The 14,832-nt window shown below is 52.7% G+C and overlaps 4 protein-coding genes across 4 annotated transcripts; 1 reads left to right on the top strand and 3 right to left on the bottom strand.

Moving 5' to 3' along the window:
• Nucleotides 1-356: 356 nt before the first annotated feature.
• Nucleotides 357-2,283, bottom strand: PSV08DRAFT_47827 (uncharacterized protein). The gene is made up of 4 exons (XM_014228393.2): nt 1,994-2,283; nt 1,860-1,934; nt 795-1,811; nt 357-740 (listed from the first exon to the last, which is right to left on the bottom strand). The coding sequence occupies exons 1-4, from the start codon at nt 2,216-2,218 to the stop codon at nt 480-482; spliced, it is 1,578 nt and encodes a 525-aa protein (XP_014083868.1). The 5' UTR covers nt 2,219-2,283; the 3' UTR covers nt 357-479.
• Nucleotides 2,284-2,693: 410 nt separating this feature from the next.
• On the bottom strand, nt 2,694-3,461 carry PSV08DRAFT_248594 (uncharacterized protein; the record flags this gene model as incomplete). The annotated part of the gene is made up of 1 exon (XM_014228392.1): nt 2,694-3,461. The coding sequence occupies one exon, from the start codon at nt 3,459-3,461 to the stop codon at nt 2,694-2,696; it is 768 nt and encodes a 255-aa protein (XP_014083867.1).
• A 1,634-nt stretch (nt 3,462-5,095) lies between these two features.
• On the top strand, nt 5,096-10,902 carry PSV08DRAFT_204825 (cell elongation protein diminuto; the record flags this gene model as incomplete). Its single annotated transcript, XM_014228391.2, has 3 exons — nt 5,096-5,157; nt 5,286-6,491; nt 7,300-10,902. The coding sequence occupies 3 exons, from the start codon at nt 5,096-5,098 to the stop codon at nt 10,664-10,666; spliced, it is 4,635 nt and encodes a 1,544-aa protein (XP_014083866.2). The 3' UTR covers nt 10,667-10,902.
• A 1,663-nt stretch (nt 10,903-12,565) lies between these two features.
• PSV08DRAFT_225554 (G protein-coupled glucose receptor regulating Gpa2-domain-containing protein) lies at nt 12,566-14,030 on the bottom strand. The gene is made up of 2 exons (XM_014228388.1): nt 13,314-14,030; nt 12,566-13,262 (listed from the first exon to the last, which is right to left on the bottom strand). The coding sequence occupies exons 1-2, from the start codon at nt 13,889-13,891 to the stop codon at nt 12,584-12,586; spliced, it is 1,257 nt and encodes a 418-aa protein (XP_014083863.1). The 5' UTR covers nt 13,892-14,030; the 3' UTR covers nt 12,566-12,583.
• Between the last annotated feature and the right edge of the window lie 802 nt (nt 14,031-14,832).

Raw genomic sequence — 14,832 nt, 5'->3', positions numbered from 1 at the left:
CGATTGCTTTTCCCATCCCCATCTCATCATGGCCTTGTACATGTCATGCTGTACATGCCTATCCGATTTTGCACCCGAATCCATTACACCAGATGCCACGACAGTCCCCAGCCCGTACCTCTAACCGTCACGTCGCCCACCCTATACATTAGGCAACCAGAAATGCGCGCAAACAAGAAAAGGGAAACAAAGGGCTGGACGAACACTTATGAGTACACAAGGAAACCATGCTGAAATGAAACCGCTCGCTATGCAAGGGCTCAAAACCCCCAGGGACGAACGCGGGCGCCCAGACTTTTCCTCGAAATGAAATGACTTTTATACAAAGCGCTGAAAAAAAGGGTCGAGTACAGTACATAGCTGAAGCCGTCAGTCGTTAGGCCATCGAGTCGAACGAGGCTCAACAGGGAACGAACAAAGAATGTGGGAGACAGAGAGAGACAGAGGGAAATAGAGAATTAGCCGACCAAAGTCGACCTTTAGGACTCCTGAGCCGCACCGCCGCGGCCGCGCATAGAACCACCTCGGCCACGAGGCTGGAAGTTTCCACGAGGCGCCTGGCCGCCCATACCGCCACGGCCACGAGAGGCACCACCACGAGCAAATCCCCCACGGTTGAATTGCCCGGGGTTCTGACGGCGTTCCTCGACCTTCATCTCGATGCCATTGACCGTGTGAGGGTTAGCAGCGACAGCGGCCTGGAATCCGGCGGGTGTCTTGAAGTCAACAAAGGCGCAGTTCTAAACCCATGTTAGTTCTGTAGCTTTTCCATATGCACATGCAGTTTCACTCACCTTGCCACGGCTGATGTCAAGATACTCAATCTCGCCAAACTTGGTGAGAGCGGCCCTCAGAGCACCCTCCTCGACTTGACTGTAGACGTTCTTGATGTAAGCACGCTTCTGGTCGGGATCAGCGGCGGGACCGGCGTTCTGTGCGCGAGACTGCTCCTTCTTGTGTCCAGTAGCTGTTTGCCAACCGGCAGCCTCGCCCTGGCTCGTGGCAGGGGATTGCTCACGGGCGGGTGCGGCAGGCTGGCTGGGTGTAGCGGCTGTAGATTGAGCAGGGGCAGGAGTGGCGGCAGCAGCAGCCTTGGGCTGCGAAGCGGTTTGCTGGGAGGCGGGGGCGTTCACAACAGGAGTAGCAACCTTGTGTGCAGAGGCGGCGAGGCTAGCCCAAGTGCGGGGAGCAGTAGGCTTTGGTGGGCCAGAAGGCATCGCGACGGTATTGGCCTTCTGTGCGGGTTGAGCTGGTGCGGCAGGCTTCTGGGGCTCAGTGGTCTCCTCAGCGGGGGCCTGGGGTTCCTCAGTAGCCTTCTCCTCAACAGCAGCGGGCGCCTCTTCCGCCGCGGGTTGTTCAGCCTCCTCTGGTACCTGTTGGGCTGGAGCTGCGGGCGCAACTTCCTCCACAGCCGGCTCCTCCTTTGCAACCTCCTGTAGTTTATCATCCACCTTGTTCAAGGCCTCCTCGTTGGTTGCAACCTCGTCACTCTTGAGTTCAGCATTCTCGGGGACGGCGGCGGTAGGAGCTGGTTCGGTGACACCGTTAGCGGGCGCAGCTTGCTCTTGCTGCTCTTCTTCCTCTTCGGGATCCTCTGCGAGGTAACGGAAGATGTCGTTGAGAACAAAGTAGCCATTGGTTTGCTCGGCAAGGACAAAGGTTTGGACAAAGCGCTTGTGAGGCTGACCCTGGTTGGAGATTTCACCAATTACTTGGATCACGATGTTGGCATCGGAGCCCTGCGAATCGACATTGGTAACGCGGACCTTTGTGTCCTTGAAGTCTAGCTCCTTGATGCGCTCGTTGATCGCCTGTGCTCACGTTAGTTTGATATTAATACTGGACGAGTGTTGACATACCTTCTGGCCCAAGCAAACATTGACCTTCTCTTCCTCAACGCCCGAAACGTACTGTGAGCGCTTGTTGTAGAACAGCTAGAGTTTGGGTCAGCGACAGTGTCTTGGTGAGGGGTTGATTGACATGTGCGACTTACGTAAAGTCGGTCGGGGCTCTTGCTCAAGGTGGTGTAGTACTGCTCGACAAAGTACCACCCAACCTCGTCCTTTGGAATTTCAGAGGCGGTTGCTTGTTGTGCGGGCTGGCTGGCGGTTGGTTGCTGCGAGGGTGTGAAGTTGGAGGCGCCGGTGGAGTAGCTGTTCTCGTATCCCTGTGGCGCATAGTTGCCATTGACAGGGCCAGATGATTCGGTGGATGCCATTTTTGGGTATGGAGGGGGAGGAGTAGAGGGCGTGTGGACCGAGGGCTGCAACGGCTTGTTAAATGGTTTGCGCGAAGAGGAGCGGGGATTCGGAAGGCAAAATGGAAAGCTCGCGAACGTTGTCTGTGCGTCCGCCGCCCAATCAAGCGAACCCGTCCAACACGTCGTCTACACTACCCACACACATCACCGCCACGTCTCTACCCTCAATATGGGACAAGGTAAAGGATCGAGGGACGAAAGAAGACTTCGGGACTGGTATCAGGGGCCTCTTGAAGAGGCTTGTAAAGAGTAATACTTTCATGGTATACATACAAAGTAGTCCAGGGCGACGACTAGGTGTTGAAGCAGAAAACAGGAGAAGAGATGAGATGCACGATAGAATGAAACCCTTGTATACATGCCCGCCCTGGTGCCCGATGGCAATCTTCCCACTCTCGATGCTCATCTTGGGTTGTTGGTGTCAGTGTACAACTCAAGCATTATCGTCTCCAGCCTCCTTGTTGACTGCACCGCCCTCTTCGCCCTCCTGCTGCTCCGACTGGGCGATTTGGACCTGCAATTTCGCAGAGCGTTGGGTCAAATGCTGCCCGAGACGAGCATCCAGAGCTGCATTTCGCTTCTGACGCTCCAGTTGCTGAGTTACTTGACGCTTTTGATGCTCCTGAAGCTCAGCTTTTTGACGCTTCTGACGTTCCTGACGCTCCAGTCGCTCAGCTTTTTCACGCTGCTCTTGCGCAGCTTTTTCACGCTCCAGAATTATGCTGCGCGTCACGTTCTCCAGGCACTGTACCTCCTTTGCCGTGCACCACCCGTTCTCCTTGAGTGACTTACGCGTCGTTTCCTCTAGGCACTTCTGCCGCTTCTTCCCGGCCTCCTTTTCTTCCTCGCGCCAAATCTTTGCCTCCGAGGCGAGAATCGGAATGCACTTTGACATGAACAGAGCCCAAAGGACCAGCGTAAGGAATGTAAACCAGCTGATGACGATTAATTGGAAGTCCTTCGGCCATTCAACTGGGTTGTTGAACTCACCCGGCGGTGCGGGGGCGGTGCGTTGGTTTTGGACGGTGTTATTGAAGCTGAAGACAATGTCTTTGAGGCCATGGATATCGTTGATCTGGTCGTGGACTTTGTCAGTCAGGCTGCTGATGTCGGCTCGCTGGCTGTGGATCTCTTTGATCAGGCCGGCAATGGTGTCAGCCAGGTCTGGATCGAAGGCCAGGATGGTGTAATTACCATCCATGGTGGTGTTTGTCTGGGATGACGGGTACATTAGTGAGGGCAGCACTTGAAGGAGAAGTGCTGGGACTATCGTACCTTGGTAAGCCTCGCGGCCGATGCTTGTTGGTGTAGTTGAACTGTGGTGGAGTGTAACAGGTTGGAGGGATTCTTTATATAGCTGTGTATGGAGAGATAGCTTGTGTGCCTGGACGGAGGCAAAAGTGGCAGGTTCGTCCAGGATGGCAGCAACAGCGGATGTGATTGCGGCAAAACCGGTAGGCTCGTCTCAAATAGCAACAACAGTAGAGGCAATTGCAGGAAGAGCTGCTGAACAGGCCATGTCATGGGTGCCAGCACCACAAGATTGGAAACGTCCATATTGTTCTGGTCATTGCAAAGAATCGGACTCTGAGATACAGGGTTGCATCATTGTCAATGGTGAACATACTCGGGTTAAGTGATAGCGTGGTCATGGGTTGAGCTGGCGACATGGAGCAATAAGCTATGATGACAGTTCCGTATCAGTATCCATTCCAACCAAGTACGGTGGAATGGATCTGCACATGCATTTCTCATTCATCCCAGATGCTTTATCCTCTTCGCTCTAGTGCGTAGTACATACTACAAACTTGTCCGATCTCCCCGACGACGGAGAGAAAAACCATGCTGGGGGACACCTTGTTAAAAACTCTGTCACTACACTGCGAAATCAACCCTGCAAGCTTATTACGATTTGTTGTGTGCCCCTCGTCTCTCGTAGTCTTACAAAAGGTAGGAGGAGTAGGTTGGCTGTCGGGTGAGGCTGAAGAAATCGCGCTAGTGGGGCCCACCATCTTTGGCTGGTGTGGACTGCAATGCTAGTGCTAGATCGGACTAAAGATCATCCACTCTTGCTCTTTTGTTGCTACCATCGCTGCATCTGGGAGCACAATGTCGCCGGCTAACGAGGTATTGTCTGTGCTGGTTACACGAATCTAGATCAAGCAAAAGGTGAGAAGGGATCCCTTTCGTCCTAAGTACATACGTCAGCTTTGGTAGCGAGTGGAGCCTGTTCCGCTGATCCGCCCACCACATGGACGCTACATGCCGATCGTCCATGAGCCGAAAGCAAGACAGATGCATTCTCATGGCATGTATGCCATCCTTTTGCGAGAAAACAAGCCACCATGCCCTTATCTGAAGGTGGGCTCTCCGAGGCAATGGAACAAGCAATTCTGTGTGCCCCGCACAAAAGCCACTCTTGGTCCGGAGCGATTGGTCGACTCTTGAATTTGGCAGGATCGGACGGATGGTGGAGAAAGGCGCAGCCCAGCTTACATATACTAGACGTGTCTATGCAAAAGTATGGCGCCTCCGTCTTTCACCTTCTTTTCATTCAACCACTGCCTTGCACCCTTCTCACATCACTAAGTGTTCATGATGGAAACACACAATGCGACAGTAGCGTCTCTTGCCGCGCAGGTTGCCAAGTTCAGCGCATCCAAGATACCCTTTCGCATATATCATGGTTCCACGCTGTCGACACGAACGTCGTCTCGTGCACGCAATCAAATCATCGACGTCAGCTCGCTGGACCATGTGCTGCAATTCGACGAGCTGGAGAAGACGGTACTCGTAGAGCCGAATGTTCCCATGGATAAACTGGTGGAAGCTACCATGGCAAAAGGATTCCTGCCAAAGGTTGTCATGGAGCTGCCGAACATTACCGTTGGTGGTGGGTAAGTGGAACATTTATTTTTGCACTTGAGCGGTCAAGTCCGCGTTTCTCAACATCCTTGCCCATGACACCCTTCTTATATGCAACATGATACATCTTCGAGCCACGGACACTGATTGACGTGACTAGGTTTGCTGGCACCAGTGGCGAAAGCAGTTCCTACAAATATGGGCTGTTTGACCGCACCATCTCGGGAATAGAGATTATCCTCGGGAACGGTGAGGTTGTGTGGGCATCCGCGGAGGACCACCGGGATCTATTCTTCACAGCTGCCGGGAGCTGTGGAAGCTTGGGCGTCATCACGCTACTCAAAATGGAGCTCGTCCAGGCCAGTAACTACGTCGAGCTGGAGTACATACCAGTCAGTAGTACAGAAGAAGCAGTGAAGCAACTTCGACTTCACCAGGATGATTATTCGGTCGATTACATGGATGGCATCATGTACTCTTTGAAGAGCGGAGTGATTATGATTGGGCGCTTGACGGATGCGCCAATGGATAGGAAGATCCAGAGCTTCGACCAGCCGGCAGACCCTTGGCTCTACATACACGCCGAAGACATTGTAAAGCGGACCCGGGGCGATAAGACGACGTACCGGGAGCTCATACCTACACAGTCGTACTTGTTCAGATACGACCGGGGCGTCTTCTGGTCCGGACTACGGGCTTTCAAGTACTTTGTCACACCGTTCAACCGCGTTACTCGCTATCTGTTGGATCCTTTTATGTACTCACGAACAATGGTACATGCGCTGCACCGGTCAGGTCTTGCATCTCGGACAATCATCCAAGACTACGGGGTGCCGTATGATAGAGCAGATGAGTTCATCCGGTGGATTGATGAGAAGACTGGCATCTGGCCCCTTTGGCTGTGTCCTGTCAAATCAGCACCATTGGGCGAGCGTAGCTTCTCGCAGGGCAACAACATCAAGGCCGACGTTCTGCTGGACGTGGGCATCTGGGACATGGGGCCGAATAACGCTCAGGCCTTCATCAAGCTGAACCGCGACTTGGAAGCAAAGGTGACGGCGCTTGGGGGCATGAAGTGTCTGTACGCGCATGCATACTATACCGAGCAAGAGTTTTGGGAGATTTACGACGAGAAGAAGTACATGGAGCTGCGCAGGAAATACCACGCCGAGAGTCTGCCGAGCGTGTACGAGAAGGTGCGTGTCGATCTGCAAGGCGTTGCTGGAGACAAGGGTACGCAGAAGAGACAGTCGTGGAGCGAATGGGCATACTGGCAATTCTGGAGCACGTGGCCGATGGGGGGACTGTACGGAGTTGCCAGCGCGACAAAGGGGTTGTTTTTCAAAAGCGATTTTTTGCTGAAAAAGTAAGAAGGGGTACATGTGCGTAGGTACATAGGCGTCAGTGTGTAGAGTATGGAAGCTTGGAACGAATGCATGGCAGGCCACGTGATGATGGAGGGGATCCGGCGTCGTCATGCATCTGGCGAGGAAATCCCCCTGACAGGGCTGGCTGTATTGAACCCTTTACTTCTGGGCCGTGGGAAGATCAGCCGCTGATGATTGTACGGGCGCCCTGTGGTAAGCCGTTCACGTGGTGACGTCGAGTGAGGCGGGGGGTGACTGCAAGCGCCAGCCGTTCACTCGCCAAAACCTGTATGGGGGCAGGTTTCAAGTGGTACTAGAGGGCCCAAGGCAGCGAGTGCGTAAAGATGTGTTAGTGAAGACGCGCCCAAGAGGCCGTCGCGTCGACGTCACCCGCGAAGGGCTAGCGCAGGCGCAGGCCATGCATGGGCCGCATTGACGTAGCAAAAAGCCTCCACTTGCCCAACCACCCCATTTCACGCACAGTCGCACAATCCCAGGCGCCCGTTCAACCTCCTCTTACCCACACTAGATCAAAGCTGGCCCTGTCCTGCCCTTCTTGTGCCCCGCTGCTGTCCATTCCACCGCACTCCCTCCGCCTGGGCACCCCATTTTTCATTCTATCCAGACCTTTCTTGGCCTTGCACCCACTCACCGGTTGGACCACGTTTTTCTGGCTGGCCCTTTTTTTTCGCTTTCTTTCTTGGTAGATAGGTATGGAGCTCCAACACGCGCAAAATCACGCGTGATTGACTCTTCTCGCACAGTAGGAGCTAACAGCAGCTGTAGAATATAGCAATTGACCCCTAGACGTAACACCATGGCGCGTCTTAGCGGTCTACCGTCTGAGCACCACCACGAGGGCCCTGGCGACGCTCCACGACGAAAGCGCGGCCGCCCATCCACCAAGTTCCAGACGCCCTCGGAAGACATGAGCTCCAGCGGCAAGCGCACTGCTTCGCCCTCTGCTGAGCTCTCACAGACGAAGCGCACAAAGCGAATTGCGGTTGAAGACGACGAGGACCAGATTGCCCACGAAATCCAGCAATCGTTCTCGCGATCGCAACAGGGAGACAATATCAACGTCGAGACGCAGAGCAGCCATACCACCCGCCGTCACGCACGACGACACTCCGAGCCTCCTGTCGCCGTCGACGAGGACGAGGACGAGGACGAGCTCATGGCCCCGCAAGCTTCCACACAACCGCTTCCAGGCCTGACCCCCCACCTGGATCGTGTTGGCGCTGCCCGCAAGCGCTTCGTCAACATCCGCCGTTCCCGCATGTCCATGCCTGCCCAGTTGCACATTGAGCGTGTCGATGAGGTCGACGAAAACAACTCCAACCGCGTTCAATTTGCGCCCCTCACACAAGTACTCGACAGCCGTGCTAGGCGCCGGCTTCGCCGTAGCCACCTGAGTCAAGAGGTAAACAGTTTCGAAGACCACCAGAAAAAAGACAAAAAGCTCTTCCTCGAGCTACGCCGCCAGCTGCGCGAACAAGACGAAAAAATCAAGGATCTTGAGTATCAGCTCGAAGCCCGTCGCCTCGGAGAGATTGATATTACCGATGCACACGCCGACGAGCTGCAAGTGCAGCTAGATGAGGCTCGCCAACAAATCGACGAGCTTCGAGCATCCTCGTTGTACAACGGTGACGACAACGAGGAGCCTGTCAATCTTTCCGATGATGAGGAAGCACTCGTCATGGTTGACCCCGAAGACCTTCACATGTCGCAAGACCTCGACATGGAGCCTATCCCCACTGGCAAATACGCCTCTCGTGCGCTCGAAATCTCCAGCCAAATGACTCTCGAGTCTCTACCGACCCTTTTGCAGCTCCACCGCGACAGCTTGACCGAAGGTGAGGAAGTAATGATGGACAAGATCGAAGATGAAGCCATTGAACGCTACGAACGGGAGCTGCAACAGCTCAGCAAAGCCTTGGGCGAGTCTCAGGGTGCATTGCGCTTGATCACGATTGAGCTGCAGAATCTGCGGTTCGTCGAGGCCGGTGCCTCCTCGAGCGACATCTTGGCTGAATTGCGACATGGATTTGAAGACATCCGTGCTGAGATTGAGAAGTTCTTCCCTGGTACCACATCTGGTGTCACCAACCAACAGCTTCTGCAGAAGGTCCCCCAGCTCTTTGGTGGCATCTTCTACGAGCTGAAAGAGAAGATCACACTGCTCAAGGACTCCCAAAAGACTGAGGTTCTTCTTCGACGACAGTATGAAGGTGTGCTAGACCTGCTCGGCGACTCCGAGGAGCGAGTGAAGCAGCTAGAGTCGGACGTGTTCACGCTTGACAAAGCAAACGAAGACAAGCAGCGTACCATTCTCGAGCTTGAGGAGCGCAATGCTACCTTGACCAACCTGAATGACGAACAAGAGGCCCAGCTAACCAAACAAGATTCTGATATCGCTGATCTTGAGGACGAAAATGCAACCTACAAGCAGAATGTGGCAGAGCTTGAAGAAGCTCTTGAAAAGTACCGCCAGGATCTCGACAACGTCACTACCGCAGCCACTGAATTCGAAAATAACCACCACGAAACTATCGCCCGCATGGAGAAGGAACATGAGGAGGCCATAGCCGCCCTAGATGATTTGCGTGCGGCAGAACAAGAGGGCCGTGAAATGGCGGAAGCCGAAGTTGAGCAAAAGAACGACTATATTCAACAACTGGAAGAGAGCATCGAGCGTATGGAAACTGATGTCGACAATATCACTGCAGATATGAGCACGCTCAGGGAACGTCTGGCTACTCAGACCGCGGCCCGCGAAGCTGCCGAGACCGAGCGGGATGAGCAGATTGAGCAGGTCTACAAGCACGCCAACACCATCGAGAATCTCACAGACACCGTCACTGAGCTCAAAGGGCAACTGAATGAATACCGGGACAATCTGGCCGCTGAGCGTGCTCAGCGCGAGAAGACCGAGGCTGATTTGGATGAAGCCAACGAGAAGATTGAAGATCTCAACATTCGTCTTCATGACACTGGTATCCAGGCTAATGAGCTTCGTTCGAAGTTGTTCCAGCTCCAACAAGAAAAGGAAGCTGCGATCAGTGAGCTTGAGGAGGATGCAGAGGAGCGCGAAAATGAGCTCAACAACCAGCTGGAGTCTGAGTCTCAGCTTCGTGAGGACGCCGAGAAGACAATTGGCCGACTGGAGCAGCAGATTCTGCAACTTGAAGGAGACATTGCGACGCTTGAGAACAACCTTGCCGATATGACTGAGTCACGCAACCAGCTCGAGCAAGACCGCGATGTTCAAGTTGCCAACCTCGCTGGTCAGCTCGCAGACCTTACTAACAAGTATGCCGCATTGGAGAATTCAACCAGCTCTACGATTGCGTCTCTTCAAGCCAACATCATCGACCTCAACAATCAGGTGCAGCGTCAACAAAGCGAAATTGAGGACCTCATTGAGCAAGTCGCTGAGAAGGAGCGCGTGTATCTCGAAGATACTACCGCTCTCAAGGAGAAGATTGAGAATCTCGAGGAGGATCTTAGCAACCAGAAGGCCGAGAATGAGAGTTATCGAAGAGAGAACGACTCCTTGTCTAGACGTGTCGAGGCGGAGGCTAATGAGCTACTGAACATTGTCGGTGCGCACAACGACCAGATTAACTCTCTCAACGCCGTCATCAGGTCACATGAGGCGACGATCAAGACCCTCCAAGACTCGTCTGAGAAGCGCGCGGCTGAGTACGAGGAGTTGCTTGAGGACCGCAACAACGAAATCACCGAGATGCGTCTCTTGGGCGATGCTCGTGTCGAGACGATTGTCCTTCTTGAAGCTCAAATCGAAGAGATGAAGGAGCGCTTCCGCCTTGCTGAAGAAGATACGCGCGCGACCATCGACGCCTTGACTGCTTCACAGCGCCAACTTCAAGAACAAAATGAGCGACTCGCCGACGATCTCAAACGCCGCAACCAGGAAGCTCTTCAAGCTGTACAAGAAATGAAGCTCAAGCGTGTCGAAGTCAAGACCCAGGGTGTTGACCTGCACCGCGTTGTCGGGGGCAAGATTGCCAAGACAAGCGAGAAGGTCAAGATCGGCAAGAAGGGCAAGAAGAAGAGCTCTAGGCGCCAATGGGATTCCGGATTTGGCGTTGATGAGAATGTAGAAGATGATGAGCTTAATGGCGAAGAGCAACCGATTGCCGCGTAGACTGCACTTGGATGCGGTCTCGATAAGGTTTCCTGAGGCCCACTTTTCTTGGGCTCCACAAGGGATGATGTGTATGTTCTTGGTCTTTGGCTTTTCGTCTTCTTTACTTCAAACCCACCTGGATGTTGTCGTTGTATAAGACCTTTTTCTATCTGTCTCTTCTACACCTTTCTGGTTTTCTTTTCTCTCCCCATTGGGGCTGGTACAAGTTGTTTGTCTCCCTTTTCTTTTGCAGAAAATTGTATGCCTCTCTTCTTTCTGTTTTTCTTACTCTTTGGAGGGAGGGGGGACAGGAGCTTGTGTTGTCTTCTTGTGTTTTATCCTTTCATCTCGAAAGGATAGGTCATACCCGGGACAAGATCCATTGCTACAAATTAATGACTTTTGATGACTTGGCTTCTACTGGCTTCGTTTCTTCGGCCTGTTTCTTTTTCTTTTTGACTTGGTCTGGTTTGGAAGTAATTACACAGCAAGGCAATAACAGTGTATGTATGCATGTATGTACGTATGTATGTTACTTTCCTTTGTGGCATATTAGCGAGGTGGAGTTTCCTTTATGGTACTGCATGCCCGATGGGTTTCATGGCGAAGATGGAAAGACGAGGATCACAGCAAGCAAGTGGGTACATGTGCTAGGTAGTTGTAGTTGGTTCTGTAACCGTTCAAATTCTCATTGGTCTAATTGAACACAATGGCTCTAGTGTGCTTCATGTATACTCACCTCCCTTCGTAGCTCGTATCTCATACCGTGTGGGTCTCTGATGCACTATATGAGATAATCAAAGGCGCGTGCACATCCTCAATCTACGGCACGACTTTGATTACGCGCATATCCAGTCTGCGATCTTGTGCATTATACACACTGAAAAGACCATTGAAGCCGACAAATCCGCGCTTGGATACCTAACTTTTGCAATCAACCCCCCGATTCCCCATACTCGTATCGCCACTTATTACTACTATACTTGACTTTTTTTTTGTTCGCCGTGTGCTCGTAATACACACACACAATCTCTCTATTCTTCCCCTCCCCCACAACCATCTTACCGTCCCAGTCCCTCACAATCTTAAAATTCTTCCATCGTTTGTAACTTGCCTTTGATCCCTGTACCCCTTCCCCTTGGCAAACTCCATACCCACTGACTTACTTTACTTACTTACCCACCCACCCACCCCCCCCCCCCCCCTGCGAAACAAAGCGGGGCGCATTGACTCTTGGCAACTCGCCGAAGCGCTGGGTGTCGGAACCCTCGCAACCCCCCCCCCCCCTTCCCCGGTCAACTACAAAAGAAGAAAAATAAATAGGGGTGTTGGGGTACTTATGCGCAGGAATAAGAGCAAGGATGGAGGGGTTATATCATGGTTTTATTTTTACAGGTTTCTTTACCCGAAGCGTTGGTGGGGGGCGGCGGAAAGGAAGGGAGGTGTGTGTGTGTGGGGGGAGGGGATTTTGGAATGTTTAGATTTGTATGTAAAAAATGAAGAATGAGGAGAGATCAAAGTCGTCGATTTTTGATTTTTTGTTGATTCTTGTTGTTGTCTATATGTACATGTCGGTTTGGTTGACATTCGTTTCAAAAAAAGTGAAGATAAGATATATACAATTGCAGAACTTGGGTATTTTGCCCCCCGCCCCCCAACGCTGCCGCCCCCTCGGGTTTCGCTGGTGCGCAAGAGCGTGGTTGCGCAATGTGGTCTGGGCCGCGAACACATATATAGTGCATTGGCAATGCGTTTCTTCCCTTGTGGGAAACCATGGTTTTTTTCACAGGGAGTATGCTTGTTTTCCCCACTGGGTTATGCCGTATGGCCGGCTCGGGCAATGCTCGTTTCCCGTGTAGTTGTGGGTGAGAGAGAGAGAGGGGAGGGGATAATGGGTTGTAGTATGAGTCTTGGGCGAAGAGAAAAAAACTTTCATTATGGGATGTGCGGTAGAGACAATTCTTTTAGACTCATGTTGCAGCTGTCACTCGATTCGGTGCTCCATCTTGAGTTTGGTGTTCGAGGCCGTGCTTTTCGTGCTCCAGCTTCTATTTCTTCGACGTCCTCAGGTCGCGCTAGTTCGCTGGTGACTTGGGTGGTTGTGATGAGCTTGATGTCTGTGGCGCCTGCACTGACGAGATCATCTGAGCTATCGTTGCTTGAGGAGAGTGTGATCCTGCTCTTGTTCTTACCCCTTCGGGTCTTTGCATGTGAGTTTGTGGCTTCGACTGTGCATTCGCCACCGAAGCGCGTTGGCTTTTCTACCCAGAACACTGCGAATGTGTCTATTCCATTGTCTTCAGAAGGCGGCTCATCGCTGAATATCATGATACGTCGAGTGATTGTGTAGAGGAGGACGTCGAGCCAGCCGCTGGAAGTGATGATTGCGCCACAGAGACAAAGGCGTGCCAGTGATGGTGGCCTGCCTGACATGGCCGCCATACGCGCGCTGGCGAGAGGAATGGTGCAGATGATATATACAAGAGGGTATACGACCATGAGGTTGGCGATGGACCGTACTCGTTCGGACTCTTCGGGCTTGTAGTGGCCTGAGCGAATGCGGACGATCAATATCGCATAGATAAGGGCGTAGATGATGACGTTGCCGAATTCACTTGGGAGGAAAGTTAGCATAAAACACTAGACTGACAGCGTGTGTGCTTACGCAACGAAGATCCAGAAGTAATGGGTCCATAGTCGAAGGTCTTCATGGTCATGACTGATCCAACACCATACACCGGATCCAACGTAGATTCCCTTGCCATGCACGAAGATGGGAACGGTAGAAATGCCAAAGATGAACAACCATAGCAGGAATATGGTCAGGTAAAAGGCCCGGGGTTTTAGTCGATAGTTTAGGATGACAGACGCAAAGGTATGCAGACCGATGGCGAGACACCAGATGCCGCTTCCCAAATCACCCGTCGAGACTAGCCAACTCTGCGCAAAGCAAACGGGATTCTTCACTTCCAAGGATCCCAATCTCAGCCATTCAACGTTTAGCAGGAAAGCAAGGGCTTGTTGTATGTCGGCCCAGACGAGGTTGAAGATTAGGATGACGAATTGATTAGTCCGTTTGGACCGGAGTTGCCAGGACACGAGCTTGTAGGTGAGGACGAATAGAAGGGATACTGAGGCGAAGAAGCTGATAAAGGCCAAAACGACGACTGCGCGTAGCCATGGGTGGATGTACTCTGGTAGTACAAACGACGCAGAATCGGAGTCGTGGTGCTGAGCGGTCATTGCAGCAGGGAGGTCGGATGACGCTCGTCTCGTCTCGTCTCTTGGAGGGGCAAAGATGTTACATGCCAAAAACAAGACCCGTCTTGCTGTTCAAAAATATCATACCGAGTCGGACAGGCATGGAGCGGGTATGGAAGGGAAAAGGAAATGGGTGGCGCAGGGGAAAAAAAGGTACAGCACCGGCGCCGGGAATGAGCAGATCAAGTAGGTGATGCACGGTTGGCAGATGGGTCAGGCATGCTGAAATTCCTCCGCATGGCAGCAAAGAATTGTAATCTGGGGGCCCACTGTAAGCTGGAGTGTTGGATCCTCACCCCAGTCCCCCACCGATAGTGTGGGACGCGCTAGGATGGTAGCGCAGCTCGTGGCATCCATGCCGCACGCGCAACGGAGAAGGATGTTAGCCTATTACTCCTTTGACGACCGTCTCTATACGAAACGTACAATAGCCGGTGTGGGGAAGTCTTGTAGAGGGTACAGTAGAGTATGTAGACTAATCTAATAGTACGACTCTAACCTGAGCGTCAGCGTCGCCGGCGCACTTGTACTACGTAGTGGCATGCAACATGGCCCAGAAGCTCCTCGGAATCCTTTGGACTGCATGTCATCAAGATGCTTCCCCCCCACATACACACACACACACACATAGACAGCAACGTACTCGATTTGGGCAGAGGGGAACAATCGAGCGTCATCTGACCAGCATGAGATCAGGCATGCAGCCGACACAAGGACCACGCGCGGCAGGCCCGGGGTCCACTCTACTTATTGTCAGCCCTCCCTGAGTCTGAGCACTGCACCAATGATTCGGTGGCGTTTGTTTAGGTCGTGTAGAGGCATCTGGTCCGGTTCCTCTTCGGTTGATCTGGAAACGAGAGCCGACGGTTGGTAGACTTGGAAGGTTGTGGCTAGAAGCCACTTCGCATCTTTACAAGATCAAA

Source organism: Bipolaris maydis, assembly GCF_028858645.1.
Source record: "Bipolaris maydis strain C4 unplaced genomic scaffold PSV08scaffold_9, whole genome shotgun sequence".
NCBI classification, from domain to species: domain Eukaryota; kingdom Fungi; phylum Ascomycota; class Dothideomycetes; order Pleosporales; family Pleosporaceae; genus Bipolaris; species Bipolaris maydis.
The sequence above is the reverse complement of the archived record's forward strand: the minus strand, read 5'-3'. Positions and strand labels throughout refer to the sequence as shown.

Bases quoted from the DNA above. Each gene is read 5' to 3' on its own strand.
- PSV08DRAFT_47827 (XM_014228393.2), bottom strand. From the start codon at position 2,218: ATGGCATCCACCGAATCATCTGGCCCTGTCAATGGCAACTATGCGCCA. The intron at 1,812-1,859 runs GTATGTCAACAC...ACGTGAGCACAG, and splicing joins ATGTTTGCTTGGGCCAGAAG to GCGATCAACGAGCGCATCAA. The intron at 741-794 runs GTGAGTGAAACT...ACATGGGTTTAG, and splicing joins TTGACATCAGCCGTGGCAAG to AACTGCGCCTTTGTTGACTT.
- PSV08DRAFT_225554 (XM_014228388.1), bottom strand. From the start codon at position 13,891: ATGACCGCTCAGCACCACGACTCCGATTCTGCGTCGTTTGTACTACCA. The intron at 13,263-13,313 runs GTAAGCACACAC...TTTCCTCCCAAG, and splicing joins TACTTCTGGATCTTCGTTGC to TGAATTCGGCAACGTCATCA.